At 31.4% G+C, this 19,074-nt stretch overlaps 1 protein-coding gene across 2 annotated transcripts in view; it reads left to right on the top strand.

Annotated features, from left to right (window-relative positions):
* The window catches only part of LOC139518953 (uncharacterized), a 116,795-nt gene that overhangs the window by 63,637 nt on the left and 34,084 nt on the right, over positions 1 to 19,074 (top strand). For both annotated transcript variants that reach the window (XM_071310649.1, XM_071310650.1), the window contains 4 exons: positions 2,218 to 2,344; positions 8,913 to 9,060; positions 15,420 to 15,676; positions 18,415 to 18,531. In XM_071310649.1, coding sequence (XP_071166750.1) covers positions 2,218 to 2,344; positions 8,913 to 9,060; positions 15,420 to 15,676; positions 18,415 to 18,531 — 649 coding nt within the window. The remainder of the gene's footprint in view (positions 1 to 2,217; positions 2,345 to 8,912; positions 9,061 to 15,419; positions 15,677 to 18,414; positions 18,532 to 19,074) is intronic.

Below are 19,074 nucleotides of genomic sequence, written 5' to 3'. Positions count from 1 at the left end.
TAAATATTTACTTTAAAAACAGAAACTCTTCCAATTTTCAAATCTACCGACCATGCAAGGAAAAACCTATAAAAGATTGAGACCCCTACTTTAAAATGGGAACAAATTTTTGCCCTGGCTTGGACACCTCCGTTCTTTACGAATTTCGATGCCAAAAACTCGCGAGAATAGGTTGTAAAAATTTTTAGCAAATCGAAGGATAGGTATTTTTTTGTTCCCATTTTTGATATAGCCATTTAATCCTATAGTGCAGAAAATCAAAATCCGAAATTCTATGTTCAGATGTAAAAAAATAAGATTTCCTTATGTTTCAATGATCAAAAATGAAAATAATATGTAAACTCATGTATTTTCTCATGTAGATATGCTTAAAATCGACAGTATTTATCGTCCGCACTTTGCCACAAACGAATTAAAAAAAAAAATACAAAAGCGCGCCATTTTTCAGTTGACGTCGGCCGACGCAAAATAGTCCAATTTTCGGCGTAGGACTACTGAGCGCCGCCGAATCACATTTTGGCCGAAAAGGCACATCCGGTTGTCCTACTGTGTTTATGTTTGACGCCGGAAGCATACCTATGACGTCACCTAGTGTAGGAACCAAAGAAGATAACATCTTTTCGCGGAATTTTCTTTTACACTGAAATAATGATTGAAATTTAATTATGAACTTGTTTTCCATTAGAAAAGAGATAACTGTATTGTATTTAAAGCTTTTGCTGACTTCTATCGGTAGTTTTACTGTCGCAAATACCCGTTGAAAAATATAAGTTAAAATCATAGAACGTTTTATCAAATGGCTGTAAAATCTAATTTTTTCTTCTTTCTATTGTTTGATTCTGTATACTTATTGCCCACATAAAATCTGTTGATTATCTAATCTATTTTAGGGGTTGTCTCCTTGTCGTTAAATGTATACCTACGTATCATTTAAATGGAAAAAAGTAAAACTACAACGTTGGTCAAAAAATTGAACGGCTTTCACCAAAATTTTAATATGCATGTATATGAATAAGCAATATGAAATTTGTGACTGTCTAACTGTTATTTTCTTTTTCTTTTTTTTTATCTTTGTTTTTTTATTTTGATAACAAATAAATGAATCAATGATATTATACATCGTGACAAGATTCTCCTCATCGAACAAATGGTTTTTGTTTTTGTAATTTATTACGTAACATTGGAGGTCGATTATAGGATTGAAAATATTTGACACTGATTTGAGAACATGACATCAGATATTGACGTCGATTTGATGAAATGAAGTCAATAGACAACTTTCGAGTTCGATGCATTTCCGTCAAAAACTCTGGTTTTAGTGTACATCGTTCGTGCGTTTAGTAGCATTTCACTTCCGTTTCAATGTTGAGCGAGTGGTTGGAAAACTTTAATACCACATTGCACGAATTATTCAGGAAATTAATTTCTCATAATTGACAATCAGCACTGCTGTCATTAGGGAATTGTGAATAAGCACTTACAAAACAAATAGTATTTCTAGTTTATCCTGTACAATGACGATCACTAAGACGCTTGATGAACGTTAACAGTGCAGGGATACAGGCGATTCCCTCTATCTGGTAAATGACGTCATAAAGGCGCGCATAATTGACGAGTTTTTTCCGGTGATAGATGAACTCGAAAGTGGTCTATAATATTAGAGACCAGGCGTTGATCTGAGCCTTACACATTTAGTACGAAAATATATCTTATGTGAGATAATATGTTTTACCGTTTTGGTTGCAAATTGTAATCAATACGAATCTCCGCTAATTGCTAATAAATTGTATATGTCAAGCTTTATCTAACTTGTCACTATGTTAGTAACTGATCTATTATCAAACAGTTCTATGTTTAAACTAACAATTGATTTTAATTCAACTGTTTTCATACTTCGACCAACAAGTGTTATTAAACGCGAAATATTTAATACATCTCTATTATGCACTAGTCGTTGATGTATATTTTTATGTATTTCAAACGAATCATCAACGACTTTACAAAAATAGGGTGTGATGAATATTTCTTGTAATCTGTGTTTTTGTTGTTTAATAATTTTTCATTGTACGAATCAGATTAAAATGTATAGATAATAGGACAATAAGATTGAAAAATTCACATCTCTGAATTCATTATTCAATGAAATTGGTTGTATTTATGAGTAATCCAACTGTAAACCCCAATACTAGTAATTGTTTTGCCCTTTTTTTCTTTCAGTGGTAATTTTGAGTCATCTGATGAATATGTGAAAGACAAGACGCCGTTGACGTTTGGTGTTATTTCCAATGCATTACATGGTGATCTACCTAAAATTCTGAACGAAATAAAACAACATAAATGTCTTGTAAGTAAGGCAGCATGTCAAATGTTCATTACCTATTATTTTGTTTCTCCTCTTTGGAGTTTAAAAATGTTCCTTTCAAATTGGTATCTTTTGTCTTTTACAAAATTGAATGAAAAACACAATACTTATACAGCAATATTTCAAACTATCTCGGTCATCACGTGACTTTTACACTTAAGTTGTATATCAATAATGGCCGATTGGATATCAATGAAAGTAAACGGGGTACATATATTAAACAGGCATATCTTTTTTAATATATTGTGTATTTTGTCTAGTGCTGAGTCCGTGTGTGTGTGTGTGTGTGTGTGTTACATTTTAGTGTTGTGTCGTTGTTCTCCCCTTATTTTTAATGCGTTTCCCTTAGTTTTAGTTTGTTACCCCGATTTTGTTTTTTGTCCATGGATTTATGAGTTTTGAACAGCGGTATTCTACTGTTGCCTTTATTTACCTCCCCACGTTTTACAGTATACATTTTCTTACAATTAAAAATGTTTTAAGTTTCAGTTCAGATACTTTATTTCGTGCTTCGAAATAAGTTTGAAAATTGAGGTAACATAAACACACAGCCTCCGTCGACTTCTTTGTTAAAACTCGATAAAGTTGCAAAGGGACCTCACAGCCTCCGTCGACTTCTTCGTTAAAACTCGATATAGTTGCGAAGGGACCTCTTTGTATTATCAATTTTCTAAACTTATTTATTGTTACTTATATCCTCCCAACCCCTTAAAAGATCGACAACATATTCATATAAATGAAACCGAGAACCATATCAATTTAGGTATCGAACTTTTTGCTCTAAAATTTGATTGAAAAGTTCATATTTTGGCATTCGATAGCAATATTTTCAAAATGGCGGCAACTGTTGGAAGTTTACAACGACACGACATGCCGGTATTCATTTAGTTATAAATTAAAAAGTATTATTTCAAATATTTATCGGAGTGTGTCTTCTTGTATTTAAGAAATTTCTTTTTCCACATGTTCACGGTCGACACTCGGCTAACCGAGAGATTGGTCGGTTAATCTATATTGAGTATGCGGCTATATGGGCGATTGGTCTGTTACATTTTGTAATTGGGTTGGTTATACGTCTGTTATGCGGGGTTCACACATTGCCGATTATTGCTCACGTTTGAGATCAGACAGCGATACGACACGAAAAGTGAAAAAGTCGGATTAGTATCCTCAATTATCTGGAATGTCCTATTATTGTCTGAAGGCAGTCGTTTTAGTTCGTAACAGATTCCTACTGGTCGGGAAGGGTCCGAATAATTCGGCAAAGCACCCCGACAGTTAGGTTCGTCCCGTAACATTCGGGGAAACTCAGCCGATTTTGTCTAATCGGATTACAATCGTGCCTATGTCGTGACAGATTCTGCTGTATCGGATAGAATTCCTAACAATGTTCTGTGTATTCGGGACGGTGTCCTGTGGAACGGGAATGATCTGGAGAAGTCCCGACAATAACAGAATACAATACGACTGAGACCAGACAAAGCCGTTTGCAATGCGATAGAGCAGACCGTGATAGGATTACGTTCCGACAGTACCTGATCATCCCGAGTATGCCGACAGTTTTCGAACGGATAACTTCCGTCAGTGTCGGTTCACTGTCTTGTCACTATCTGATCTCTGTCGGATTACATTCGGTAGAATCGGGACGCAGTCGTGACAGACTCGGTCGAATTTTACCTGGCGAAAGATACAAATCGGATTTCCATCTACGATTCACAGGATCTTGATCAGACTTTTGACAAATGTTAATCGGGAATGGTCCTGTCAAGGACGGCAGTAAAAATCGTGAATGTGCGACCCCAGCTTAAAGAGTAAAACGTTTAATTTAATGTCAAACTCTATTAAGTATACAGATTTTTGGCATGTTATAAGAACCAAATCAAAAAAAGAAAAGTGTCTGACAAAATGATATCTATCATAGAACATTTTGCACTTGTAAAAACATTTCTTAGTCTGCGCAGTTTTCAGTAAAACTAAAAGGCGTCGCGCAAGTATGTAGTATTTATTCTTATACGCATAGCCATTTTTTAAAAGGCGAAACAAACAAATTTAGATATCATTTAAAGGACAAAAAAATAGTACTGTGGTTCTAAGAAATAAATTGACATTAGTAAATATTTCATAATTGTAAAATAACGTGAATAATACCACGTTTTGGTGAAAATTATGGGAATAAAGTCTGTTAATGGGTTGGATAATTGAAATTGTGTCTGTTAAGAGTTATTTAGCCACGACAATAATTTGCTACCTTTATATTTTCCCCTTGAAAAATTTAAGAATGAGGTGTTCCTTAGTAAACAAAAATGACAATACGGTGCCACAGTATCCTAGAAAGAGCATTTTTATTTTGACATACTTTGCATTTTATTGAAGGGTGTGTCACTTCAATATAGCTTGATATGGATTGGCCTCTGGAATATGCATGAATCTTTTATTGACGCTTTCAGTCAGCCTTAATTTGTGTATCTGTTCGAAGTAGCACGTTCTCAATTTCGACTGAAAGTGTCTTTCTAATACAACACAGGGTACATATAACGTGTTCTCGTTCTCATATGAACATAATTTTTGTCACTGGACGTTAAACCCTAATTCGTCAGTATCATCCAATTGTTTCTTTTCTTCTATTACTTATCATATGTTGTTTACAAATCATTCTAAAGAAGTAAACGGAAAGGAGCGAATGCAGCTACTTTTGGTTGTTTAAGTTTCAATTCATTTTATTACATTTAGTCCTTTCTTCAGAGTGCAGAGGAGAACTACAGTTGTGTATGGTGGCCGGTGAAGTCTATTCGCGTTTTCGCCTTTCATATTATATAGGGCGAAAACGCGACATCGCGAAGTGGAAAAGGCGAAAATGCGAAATCGCGAAAATGGTTTTATATATAAAAAAAAATGAATAAAAGTCATATAATCTATTCTATATAATCATATTAAAACATCATAATAATTATCAATTGTAAAATGTTTAGTACAATATATCAAAATGATAACCCCATTTTTTTTAAATGTTAGGAACAATATATAAAAATGTGAAACACAATATATTAAGATTAAACATGCTTCACATCTGTTTCTATCACAATATCCACATTTAAAAAAAACCGTGTCCTTCACACATCGAATCAAATTTGTCGACACGCCTAAGAAAAATAAAGTTTTTCAGTAAAACCATCTGTGGCCAGACAATATTCTTTTTCAGACTGTTTGTGAACAATAGCCAATTTATAATGTTTTTTTGGTCTCCCTTTCCTTTTTTCCTGTTTTCTGTGTTTAAAGCAAAACTATTTTATCTGAATATCAAAGATAAAAATGATAATTTGTCTATATTATTTATTTTTGAACAAACAAATGATCCTTAAATTATTGATAATCCCTAAAATCATATTAGGGAATATGTAGGATAATTATTAAAATGTTTAGTGATTATGTAAAATCACTGGTCATTTTCAGGGATTATACATAATTACTAATGATTTCAGTGATTCTACATATTCCCTGAAAAATCAGGGATTATTTAGATTATATAAATTCACTGTAACAGATACATGCTATTTGTTTTGATAAAATTTCGAAGTTACATAAAACAAAATGGCGACCAAAAAAATGTTCAAACGTAGAAGATGTTCGACTCATATTTTGCCCATTCAAATAATTCAATATGATTTAACTGTTTATATTGCAACTAAATATGACACGTCATTGTAACTTGTATGATAATCAAAGATATAGCTAGATTGTGGAGATACTAATTAAGTCATAAACGTGATAAAAGAAAACAAACATGGCAGCGTGGCCTAATCATGATGTTTTGGGAAGACCTATACATATGATTATTATCAATTGTAGACTACGATTGTTTATGAAATCATTTTATGATATTATTTTATATTAACAAAAGAAAACCTCGAATTGCAAAGGAAACCTCGAATTGAGTGGTAACAAAGATAAAATATCTATATATTTTTTGTTTTAAATCATCACACGGGTAACCAGTACATAGTCCTAATAGACCACTTTCGTGTTCATCCGTCACCGGAAAAAACTCGTCAATTATACGCGCCTTCATGACGTCATTTACCAGATAGAGGGGGTCGCCTGTATCCCTGCACTATTTACGTTCAACAAGCGTCTTAGTGATCGTCATTGTGCAGGGTAAACTAGAAATAATGGTTGTTCTGTAGGTACTTAATAACAATTCCCAAATGACAGCAATGCTGATTGTCAATTTTGATAATTCAATTTGCCGAATATTTCGTACAATATAGAATTATAGTTTTCCAACCACTCGCTCAACATTTGAACGGAAGTGACGACGACCCTAAACTCACAAATGACGTTCACTAAAACCAGAGTTTTTGACGAAAATGCATCGAACTCGAAAGTTGTCTATTTAACCAGTCACATGCAGAGTTATCGAACATAGCTATGACTTGAATCGTTGCATTGAAAGCAAAATTGTTAATTGGTAACAAGCCAAATATGGTCATGTTCATTCACAGATTCAACCATGCATATCGGCATGTATTATAATAAATTATTTTATTAAAGTGTCACGTATTGATTAACAGCTGAACAATATACAGTAAAACATATACAATAATTAAAATAATCAACACCCAGCCAAACAAATTGACTTATGAGACACTGTAAAAATATATTACAAAGTTATAAACATGTAAACTAATAACCATTTAAAAATTGCATTGAACTGTTTTATATGTTTGCAAGACTATTCAAACATGCATAATTAACGACATGGAATACATTGTTATTTTAGATTTCATTATGTGTGATTCAAAATAATTATAAAAAAATATATACATATATAGAGAAATTGTGCATTCTAAAATGAATGATTAAACTTGTCCAATATATATACACGACAGTATACAATAGAACAGTAGAAATTTTTTTAAAACAATACTGTATACTCAACACAGTTTATCAACTAAGTTAAATCTTGTTTACATAAAGAATATTTAGACACAATTGAGATCATTCGACAATGTTGTGTTAATCGTCACTGTGCCCAATTTTTTTTTAAAGGGAACACGGATCATATGATCAAATCGATAACGGAGAGGATTCCGAAAAAGTAATTTAAAAAAAGGAAAAGAAAGAAAAACCTAAGAAATATATGTGTTTTAACAATATTTTTTATATATATTTGTGAAACTAATCATATAATAGACACTATTATCATATACTTAGACTAAATAACATATGATTTTTACCGTATGATAATAGCATTAAATTAAAGTATTTTCCATATTTTTCGAATTGGTGTTTAGCGGGCTGATATGAAAAGTTTATCACATGCTTCGATTGTTATCACATGCCTTTCCGTAACGTTATCACATGGCATTCCGGTGATACTCGGCAAATTCCGGAAAATTCACCTCAGTGCTACGCTTTCAGTGAAAAACATTACAAAGTAGTGTACAAAACAATTATTTGAATACTGAAAAGTATATCGTGTAAAAAAATTAAATTAAATAAAAAAAAAAAAAAAAAAATATTAAATAAATGCATTTTTTAAGTTTTTCTGAAACATAATTTAGAAAGTTACTTAAAAAAAGTTGACTTTTCCAAACAATGTTCATTATGTATATTGTTGAATTATTTTTTTGTCGATTTGTCCATGTTAGAATGTGCTTTTTTTTCTCTGTTGATGCATATGATAGAAAGATTTCATATTGAATGTATCAAATTTTGGGTCCGACGTCCGTGAACTTTTTACTCTTTCAACTTCTTTCCGGGAACCACGTAGAAGGATCAATATATGAATCTGTTATTTTTCTCTACTGTTGAAGCATATGATAAAAAGATCATTACATGTCATTTTTCATATCGCATGTATTATCAGCCCTCGGTCAATATCAGCCCTCGAGCCATGCGGCTCTTGGGCTGATATTGAACCTAGGGCTGATAATACATGCGATATGAAAAATGCCATGTAATAATCTGATAATATTATGAATAAGTTACAATGTATAATATCTTACCAAATAGTGTTTCACTAAACTATTAGGTAAACTAACATGAGGGATACTAAGTTATAAGCTGTAAACATAGTAAGTTGTTACCTGGTTACAGCAAATATACATTAAAGATATTGTTTCGTAAAAAAAATTAAAAAAAATACATGTCGTTGAAAAAAAAAGAAAATAATGACAACCTATATTTAATTGAATAATGAAAAACTATCAGTATACTTTGCATTTATATATTCTGAATACTTAACTTTAAAATATATTTAATTATGAACACCAAAAAATACATGTAGCCAAGTAAATAACAATAAATCAAAAGGATACGCATATATTTTTTTTCAAATTTTATCTTTTGGACTAATCATTGAATTAATCATGTATCACCAGCAGCCAACTACACCTCAATAAAGTCAACACTAGTATACCGCTGTTCGAAAGTAATAAATCGTTTTAGAGAAAACACATCCGGGTTACGAACTAAAATATAAAACTGAGGGAAACGCATTAAGTGTTCTGTAGTATTTTCTGTCTTTTCTTTTAATACTATGCTTATTCAGGTTACGTTAATAGATATTACTACACAAACAATGCCAACCGAGTTTTCAGAAGCTGTGACAAAAGCAATCATTCGTGGATGGGCTCAGAGACCAAAAGGGAATAACAACAACGTGCCAAATGTTCAAATAGGAGAGAAACCCCCACCAGGTATGCTTACGATTAGATAGATGATTTTTTTTCTTTTCGTATTGTTCATCGTGTTTTCATATGGTGGCGTTCCCAAGGCATAATCTTATCGTATGTATTCAGTAATATATTATCATGATAGTATACGTTTTTGCAGCATTTTCTTATAAATAGAATTCAAAAATTAAATAAGGGATGCAATAAAACGCCTGGATCAGATGGTTTTTCAAGTGATTTTTTTAAAATTTTCTGGCCTGACTTAAAACATTTTGTTGTAAGATCCTTGAATGCAGATTATGATAAAGGGGAACTTTCTGTTATTCAAAAACATGGGATAATTACATGTCTTCCAAAGGGTAACAAACCTAGACATTTTTTTAAAAACTGGCGCCCTATATCTTTTCTTAATACTGTATATAAAATTGTCTCTGGGGTTATAGCAAGTAGATTTAGAACAGTTTTGACTAAACTTATTGATACTGATCAGACAGGTTTTATGAGTGGAAGATATATTGGGAAAAATCTAAGATTGATCTATGATATCATGGAATATACTGTAGATAATGATATACCAGGCCTTTTATTGTTGATAGATTTTGAAAAAGCCTTTGATTCCATTTCATGGGAATTCCTGTTTAATGTATTGAATTTTTTTAATTTTGGCGATTCTATTATAAATTGGGTGAAAATGCTCTATCACAACATTTATTCAGCAGTCACTCAGGGAGGAAATCTTTCAGACTTTCCCACTGTTGAGCGGGGTTGTAGGCAAGGTGATCCATTATCGCCTTATCTTTTCAGTCTTTGTGATGAAATTTTAGCGTTTACAATAAGAAATAACAAAAATATAAATGGAATCAAAGTTTTTCATGTTGAACACAAACTCTCGCAGTTTGCTGACGATACATCACTATTTTTAGATGTTAGTGAAGAATCTTTAAATGAGGCATTATTGGAACTAGATTGGTTTGCTAAAATTTCTGGTTTGAATATAAATTTTTCCAAAACTCATGTAATTTGGATTGGAAGTAAAATGTACAGCACAGAGACACTTTGTACAAATCAAAATCTAACTTTAAATTATTGGATGTTGATTTTGATGTTGATTTAGAAAAACTAGTTAAAGTCAATTATGATGAAAATATTGTAAAAATAATTATGAAAATATTGTAAAAATAATGAAAATATTGTAAAAATAAAAAGACTAGTCAAACAATGGTCTAGACGTAGCATTACTGTTATTGATCAAATTACTGTTGTAAAGACACTTATATTGCCAATTTTAAATCATTTAATATTGTCACTACCTAATCCAAGTGAAAATATTATTAAACAGATAAATGAACTTATGTATAAGTTTATTTGGAACTCACCAGTTCATAGAGTGAAAAAAGATGTAACACTAAAAGATTATTGTGATGGAGGCTTAAAAATTATTAATTTACATGCTTTTATAAATGCTTTGAAATGTACTTGGATAAGAAGAATTTGTAAAAACGATTGTAAATGGCGAAATATATTTTTGTCATATGTTGATAAAGATAGATTCTTTAGTTGTGGTAATAGCTATGTAAAGCAGCTACAGCAAAGTATTACGATTAAATTTTGGAAAGACGTACTGGGTGCTTGGCAAATGGTAATTGAAAAAGAAATGAATTTGCACGACTGAGAATATTTTCTTTCCAGTCCAATTTGGATGAATAACCTATTCCAAATTGACAACAAACCAGTGTTTTTCAAAGACTGGCATAGTAGGGGTATTCTACATGTAAATGATATTGTTGGGGAGAATGGTACCTTTTTAAATTTTAATCAATTTCAGGAGTGTTTTCAGATGGATATAGACATCATGAAATATAATAGCATAATTTCTATGCTAACTAAGACTTCCAAAAAAATTAATAGGGGAGATTATAAATTAGTATCTCCTTTCATCCCATCAGTTATAAAGACCATTCTCAAAAGCAAAAAGGGGTCTAAAGATATGTATTTGGTGCTTAACAAAAACAACACTGTTCCTACAGGAGTAAAAAGATGGGAAGCAATTTTAGTTTTAGAAAATCAAAACTGGAAAAAGATTTTTCGACTACCATTTGCTATTACAAAAAATACTAAGCTACAATGGCTTCAGTATAGAATTAATCATAAAATTCTGGCAACAAATACGTTTTTAAACAAAATTGGGATCGTGCAAAACCCATAGTGTACTTTTTGTAAGACTGAACTTGAATTAATTGAACATATACTGTGGACTATTATTATGTACAACAATTTTTTGAGCAAACTGAAATGTGGTTTCTCCAGAATGGTATTAGTATACCATTTACACAGGATATTTTTTTGTTTGGAAATTTATCACAAATGTACAAAGGTGACCCTCAAAACAATATTTTTCTCTGGAATAAACAATATATATATAATACACGATATTTTAAAGGAGAATTAAGTTTAACAGCATTGATTGAAAAAATAAAGCATCATTATATTTTGGAGAAGAAGATATCAATTAAAAATAAATGTTTGACAAGTTTAACCAAGCTTGGTTCATTTACCAAGAGGCTTTACAGGATAATTTGGTGGATTAGCAACTATACAAAATTAGCAGACAACAAACTAAATTTGTTTGGTTTTTTTTTTATATTTGTTTTTTGTTTTTGTTTTTTTGTTTTTTGTTTTTTGTTTTTGTTTTTCTTAATCATCTTTTAATTTTTTTTATTTATAAATTCTCTATACTTTTTGTTGTATGTCCTTTTTTAAATAAGATACAATTATAAAATCCCAACAAAATGTTATTTTCAAGTTCTATACTTTTTCTGACAGATTGGATTATATTACATTCATATATATGAACTAACTGTTTGATAACTGTACTGTTGTATATTATATATGTTGGATAAAAAAAAAATTAAAAAAAATAAGGGATGCAGTTGGAAAGCAAGCCCTTAGAAACGACCGTTGTTGCTACTTTCTTAAGACAACAATGGGACTAATATTGAAACCCATCATTTCTGAAAATGCGTTAATTTTGCGAAAAAAATGATTTGGCGTCAATTTGGAAATTTTTCTTTTTTCTGTTTCTTACTTGCCATTAGGGTCAAAAGTAAATAATACGTTAAATATATTAAATTTGCCGTCTTTTAACAATACACCTTATCGCTATTTGTCCGCCATTGCTGGATATCACACAGGTTCCCGTAAAATTTAGACGTCATAAAACAAAATATCTGACGCCACAATAGAAAAGTGATTGTTGTATGCGTCAAAAGTTCAAGCGACCGGATTAGCCGGGAATAGCGATAAGGTATATTACATAACGCCGTTCATCGTCGTTTATAGATAATGCGGACTTGTCTGTTATTTTGTTTTTCTTTTATTCACAGATAAACAATTATTATCCTTGACTATTGTGGCACATAGGGCCTATTTCACTGAGACTTACAAAGTAGTTCGCAAAGTGATCAATATGTTTCTCTGCTTTTTTGCACATGTCTTTAATATCAAAATGTATTTAATAATTTTTTTTTTAATAATATCCACATGTAGATAAAAAGTTACAAGTTCAAGTTTTTATTTCTCAAAGACCCCAACAGGGGTATGTGAACAATAACAAATACTACATAAGTATTCATAATATAACAAAATAACAAAGTATCAAAGTAATGCAGTGAACATTATAAACATTCATTAACATAAATACATTTGAAAAAGTAATGCATTTAAAGGAAGACAGTAAACTTCAAATGGACATATTAATGGTTGAAACAATATTAGTTTAATTAACAACAGCTAGTACAATTTTACAAAATTTGGCAATTCTAAGAACATCATTGTAAGAGTCAGAATTAAATAATTCATAAAATTTGTCAGTATTATGGTTGGTAATAAGGTTACAAGGTAATAACGATTTTCTTTCATTATTGAAAAAAGTACAATTAAATAAATAATGATATTCATCACCTAGTTGGTTTTTGTTACATATGTCACAAATTCTGTCGTCACGTTCTATACCCCAAAAGGGGCCCCTTTCAATAGGGAGTCGATGATTTAGACATCTAAAATTGCATAAGGCTTTTTTTAAAATCATCTGGTAAATTAAGTAAATAAAATTCTAAACCATGATTATATTTTAAAATTCTGTAGTCCAGACATTTTGGTGAGTTAAAAATAGTTGTATACCAATTCTGCTTACATTGATCACATAATCTCTGTTTAACAAGTTTTGGTAAATTTATACATTTTGGTACATTTTGTGCAATCCAATTCAGAAAAACCACAATCATTCAAGATATTTTCAATATATGTTATCCACTTAGAATGGAAAAAAATCTTTCTTATACAATTTGTACAACATAGCAGAGGTCTTGTCTTGTTTATTACATATGATCCTTTTCCACATACCTATCCTTCTGCTCTTTATAAATATGTCAGTAGTATATCTACCTAGTTCTCCATATAAAATACAATTATGAGTAGATTTTTTAACACCAAGTATAATTTTGTATAATTGTAAAAACAAAGATTCAACAGCAGCATTATTCTCATAACCCCACACTTCACAACATAAAGTAGAATTGGAGAAACCATAGTATCAAACATTTTAAGTTGGATATCAATAGGCAAACCTAAGGATCTACATTTTTTCAACATACTATACATTGCTTTTCTACCCTGATCCAACAATTTAATTCTATTTTTGGAAAAAGATCCATTTGACATGAAATTATACCTAAATACACAAAGTCATCTACAACATTTAAAATTTCACCATTTAAAGAAAATACAGGTTTGTCAATAATTTTACGTTTATTAAATAAAACAACTTTTGTCTTTGAAGCATTAATTTCTAAATTCCATGTCTTACAATACAAGTACATTGCGATAAGAGCAGTTTGTAATTCTACCTTGGATTCAGCTAAAATAACAGTGTCATCAGCATATAACAACAAGTATAATCTTAAATAAACAGAAATTTCATCAGTATCAAGTACTAGGTGAGTTGCATCACATACACTAGAAAGACCATCATAAGCTTTGGAAATAAACCATACCAGGTCATTTAAAAACAGTGAAAAGAGTACAGGAGACAGATTTTCACCTTGGCGAACACCAATATAACTTTGAAAATAATGAGATAACTTTGAACCTTGCCTAAAACAGGATTTAGCATTTTTATTAGATAGCATGTATAATAACAAACATATTTCCATCAACACAGCTTTGCAACAATTTACGCGATAATGCTATTCTATTAACAGAGTCAAATGCCTTACGGTAATCAACAAATGCAAAATACAATGGTTTTTTACGATAAAAATATAGCTCAACTAAGCATTGAAGATTAAAAATGTGATCATAAGTACCATAATTTTTCCTAAAACCTGCCTGTTCTTCGCAGAGAACATTCATATTTTCTAAGTATCAATTTAATCTGTTATTCAATACAGTTGTAAAAAGTTTACCATAACAGCTCAGAATAGTTATACCCCTATAATTATCAGGGTCGTCCATGTCACCTTTACCTTTATAAATTGTACATATAATACCAACTGACCATAGGTCAGGAATTTTACCAGATTTAAAAACAATGTTAAACATTTTTACATATATATCAATCATTTTCTGACATGAATTTTTAAATTCATTTAATATCAAATCTGTACCACTTGATTTATTATTTTTCAATGACTTAATTGCTTTGACAACCTCGTCTACAGTAATGACAGAATTCAGTTCAAAATTCAAATTAGTTACAGCATTACAATCAATATCATCTGTAAAATAACCATTCTGATCATGTTGTACATTTCTCAATTTCTTAAAATGATCATGAAAACATTCAAGTGATATCTTTTCTAGTACATTTGTCTTTGTATTACTTGATTTGTTAAGTAATGACCAATAAGATTTAGGATCACTTTGACTAAGATTTCTTAACTTCTTAATGAAGTTTTTTTCTATATTCATTATATTGTGAATTACAAACTTTTTTATACGCTTTACTACATCTAATCAAATTATTCTTGCTCATATACGGTAATCACATGACGTCCATTGTTGTTTTAAGAAATGGCGTCGAACCGGGGTCAGCTTTCCGACTGGATGACATATTTTTTTCTGTCTATTCAATGACTTCATAAATATGGTTGACACGTAAAAAAAATGCTACATAAATTTTACTCTTTACTCATAAACTGAACCGCAAAAGTATATAAATTCCAAAAGGTTTGTGAGGTGTATCAAACTTAGCATTACATATAACAACATATTAAACCTGTTGGAAGGATTATCAGGTTGGTACGTTTTATTTTCATTTTTATTTAAATGTTCAATCACAATAAAGATAATATTATCTATACTTCTATTTCGTACTTGGTTTATAGACCGTGAACTACTTTATAAAGACAAAAGTTCAGAAAGTTTACCAAAAGGGAGGTATAACAAGGTCCATCCAATGACAGTTACACAGAATACTGTGTTTGAATTTTCCTACGATGTCCATAAGAAAGTAGGACCATTTATGGAGAAATACAAGGAAACGTTGACTCCTGCATCATTATCATTGTATTACTACATTGCTTGTCAGTTTATACAAGAAATGAATGACACAAACAATGGGACAGAAAATATTAAAATACAGGTAAGTATGAATACTTGTATTTCGATAACTGATTCGAATGAGGATGGAGTGAGGTGCTATTATATCACTTTATAATTCATTTTTTTTTTATCTCGCATAACATATATGCCTATTGAAAAAAATGCCTTTCGAATCGTTAAACTTGGTTCTCATACTGATAAAAAAAAATGACACAAATATACAACATTATAATATAAATATGTGTAAGATTCACTATGCATATTCTTTTAGTTCGCATAAATATCTTAGACGGCAAAATTATCAAACCTAGGAAAATAACAGGTGAGACGAAGACATGGTTGGCAAATACATGTTCATGCCAATACTTTTCCATTTCTTTTTATTTATAGTTTTACTTTAACCATTGCGATAAAGATAAAAATTAAGAACTATTTCTAAGTGACACAATTCCTTTGTTTACAGAAACGGAACAGGCTTTTTTTTTTGAAAAAAAGCTTGTTTTGTACTTCAAAAATTGAAGAAAAAAAATCGTATTTGCTTGACAAAACACATAAGCAAAATCAAAATTATTAACATCTACTTTATCAGCAATCAAAGACGGGCTTCAAAGTTATTGTGAAACTGCCTATATATTCTAGAGGGGGCGTGAATCAGATGTGGATACTTAAAAATTCCAAAGATCTTTTAGAGTACATACAATCTATCTCTCTTTCATCTTGTAACAGTATTAAAACATTTGACTTTTCAACTTTGTACACTAGTATTCCACATTCAAAACTAAAAGACAAATTGAAAGAGTTGGTATTGCTTTGCTTCGTAAAAACGAATATCCAACGTAGATACAAGTATCTTTTCTTAGGGAGGGATAAATACTACTTTGTAAAGGATCACTCTGATTCGAAAAATAATTTCTCTGAAACTAATATTATCTAGATGCTTGATTTTTTTATTGACAACATATTTGTTACGTTCGGAGGACGTGTTTTTCAACAGACTGTCGGCATTCCAATGGGAACAAACTGTGCCCCTCTACTTGCCGACTTGTTTCTTTATTATTATGAGGCTGACTTCATGCAGGAACTTCTTAGGAAGAAAGATAAGAAGTTAGCAATATCCTTTAACTCTTCTTTTCGTTATATAGATAATGTTCTTTCACTAAATAATTCAAAATTTGGTGACTATGTGGAACGCATCTATCCAATCGAGCTAGAGATAAAGGATACTACAGATACAGTTAAGTCGGTCTCATATCTTGACTTACATCTAGAAATTGACAATGAGGGTCGGTTGAAACAAAACTTTACTACAAAAGAGATGGTTTCAGCTTTCCAATTGTGAACTTTCCATTTCTAAGTAGCAACATTCCAGCAGCACCTGCAAACGGGCTATATATCTCCCAATTAATACGATATTCCCGTGCTTGCATTTTCTATCATGATTTTCTTGATAGTAGGTTGCTGCTCACAAGAAAGCTATTAAACCAAGAGTTCCAAATGGTTAAGTTGAAATCATCCCTTCGTAAATTTTACGGACGCCATCACGAGTTGGTTGACCGTTATCGAATAACCGTTTCACAAATGATATCGGATATGTTTCTTACGTCGTAACTATAATCCCCTTCCCTTTCATGAATGTGACCTACCGAATTAGACTATTTACCGGATTTGTTATCACATAAGCAACACGACGGGTGCCGCATGTGGAGCAGGATCTGCTTACTCTTCCGGAGCACCTGAGATCACCCCAAGTTTTTTGGTGGGGTTCGTGTTGTTTATTCTTTAGTTTTCTATGTTGTGTCGTGTGTGCTGTTGTTTGTTTGTCTTTTTCATTTTTAGCCATGACGTTGTCAGTTTGTTTTAGATTTATGAGTTTGACTGTCCCTCTGGTATCTTTCGTCCCTCTTTTATTTCGAAACTTCCCATAAACTGTTCACAAAGAGATGTGTCTCACCTGTCAATAGAAAACACTTGTAGACAGCAACATTCATTATTTATCCAAAGTCACTGGACCATTGCTACCTCAGGAATTATAGATTCCCTTTGCTGTATTTGACAAATCTTTTTAAGATTTTTTTGTCATTTTTGCTGTTCAGCTTCGTACTTTTTTATTCGAGCGGCCCTATTGAATCTTTTGTAGACAAGCTCGCGTCAGGCGCAAATATAAAATTACAATACCCGTATCTAGGATGAGTTTATTTCCTATCAAACAGACTTAATTAGAAAACCCAACACTTCTGTCGCATTTTCAACGATTGTCGTCTCAAGCAACACTTAAATACGGTAAAATCAATATTTCTAAGCAATTATAGATTCCAAAGAATTTGTTGAATTATTCTTTTATTTTCAGGACGGATACACCTATACTAATTTTTTTTGCCATTGACATTTACACCAAAATCCCTTAAGTTTTTAAAACATTGAAAAGGAAATGCACAAAAAGTTAAACAACAGTGCATTCGCTGAAATATCTTTTAGGTTTTGCTTATATTTGTCAATTTCTGTTTAGAACGTGTATGAGTTGTGTGTATACGTGATTATTATTGGCCTCCCAAAACTTTCGCTCTTAAATTGATAATGTTAAAATACATAGGTACCTCAAAGTAGATATTGCTGCCGTTGTATGACCACTGGGTGCCATATTTAAAGTAGTCAGTGCTTTGATAGCTGATACTATCATGATTTGCAAATTAAGTGCCTACATGTTAATATATCAATATATAATCTTCAACATGACATCATTGGTGTATATTGATAAAGTTTTCCTATTTATTTCGATAGAATTTCAATATTCTTTTGAAAGAAGCTATTGTGGCTGATAGAGATGAATATGTGTCGGTATTACTGGAGGAAAATGGTGTTAGATTCGAGGAGAATCATTTTCCAGATATATACGAGGTAGTTTATTTAAAAATAATAATATGTATCATTATGGTTCAGTGGCCCTTCACACTCATTCGTTCGGTTTTTATTTATTGTGGGGAGGGGGGTCATAAATAGTAAAATAAGAAGACGTATTTTGATTGCAAATTAGATAACTCTGTACCAGAGACCAAATGCAATAGAAGGTAACAAATGTAGGTCAGCCTTAACCATAAGCAAAACTTATACATCATAGTTGGGTATGAAAGACCCCGAAAGGTCAAATGAAAACATGTTTTAACAAAGACATTTACAGCCTGATTTATGTACAAAACAATGAACAAAAACATCTATTTTGTATACAGCAACAAACGACAGCAACTGAATCACAGGTACCTGGCATTGGACATGAACATGTACATACTGAATGTGCGGGTTAAAACATTTTTGTTGGCACAACGAACCCTCCTCGAACCTGGAACAGTAGCGTACAGTACAAAATTAAAACACACTATCAAAATGAGTTGAAAAAGGCTTAACTCATCAGATCGATACATAGCAGACATGCATCAAACAAAA

The sequence above is a fragment of the Mytilus edulis genome, chromosome 4 (assembly GCF_963676685.1).
Source record: "Mytilus edulis chromosome 4, xbMytEdul2.2, whole genome shotgun sequence".
In the NCBI taxonomy this organism is placed as follows: domain Eukaryota; kingdom Metazoa; phylum Mollusca; class Bivalvia; order Mytilida; family Mytilidae; genus Mytilus; species Mytilus edulis.
The sequence above is the reverse complement of the archived record's forward strand: the minus strand, read 5'-3'. Positions and strand labels throughout refer to the sequence as shown.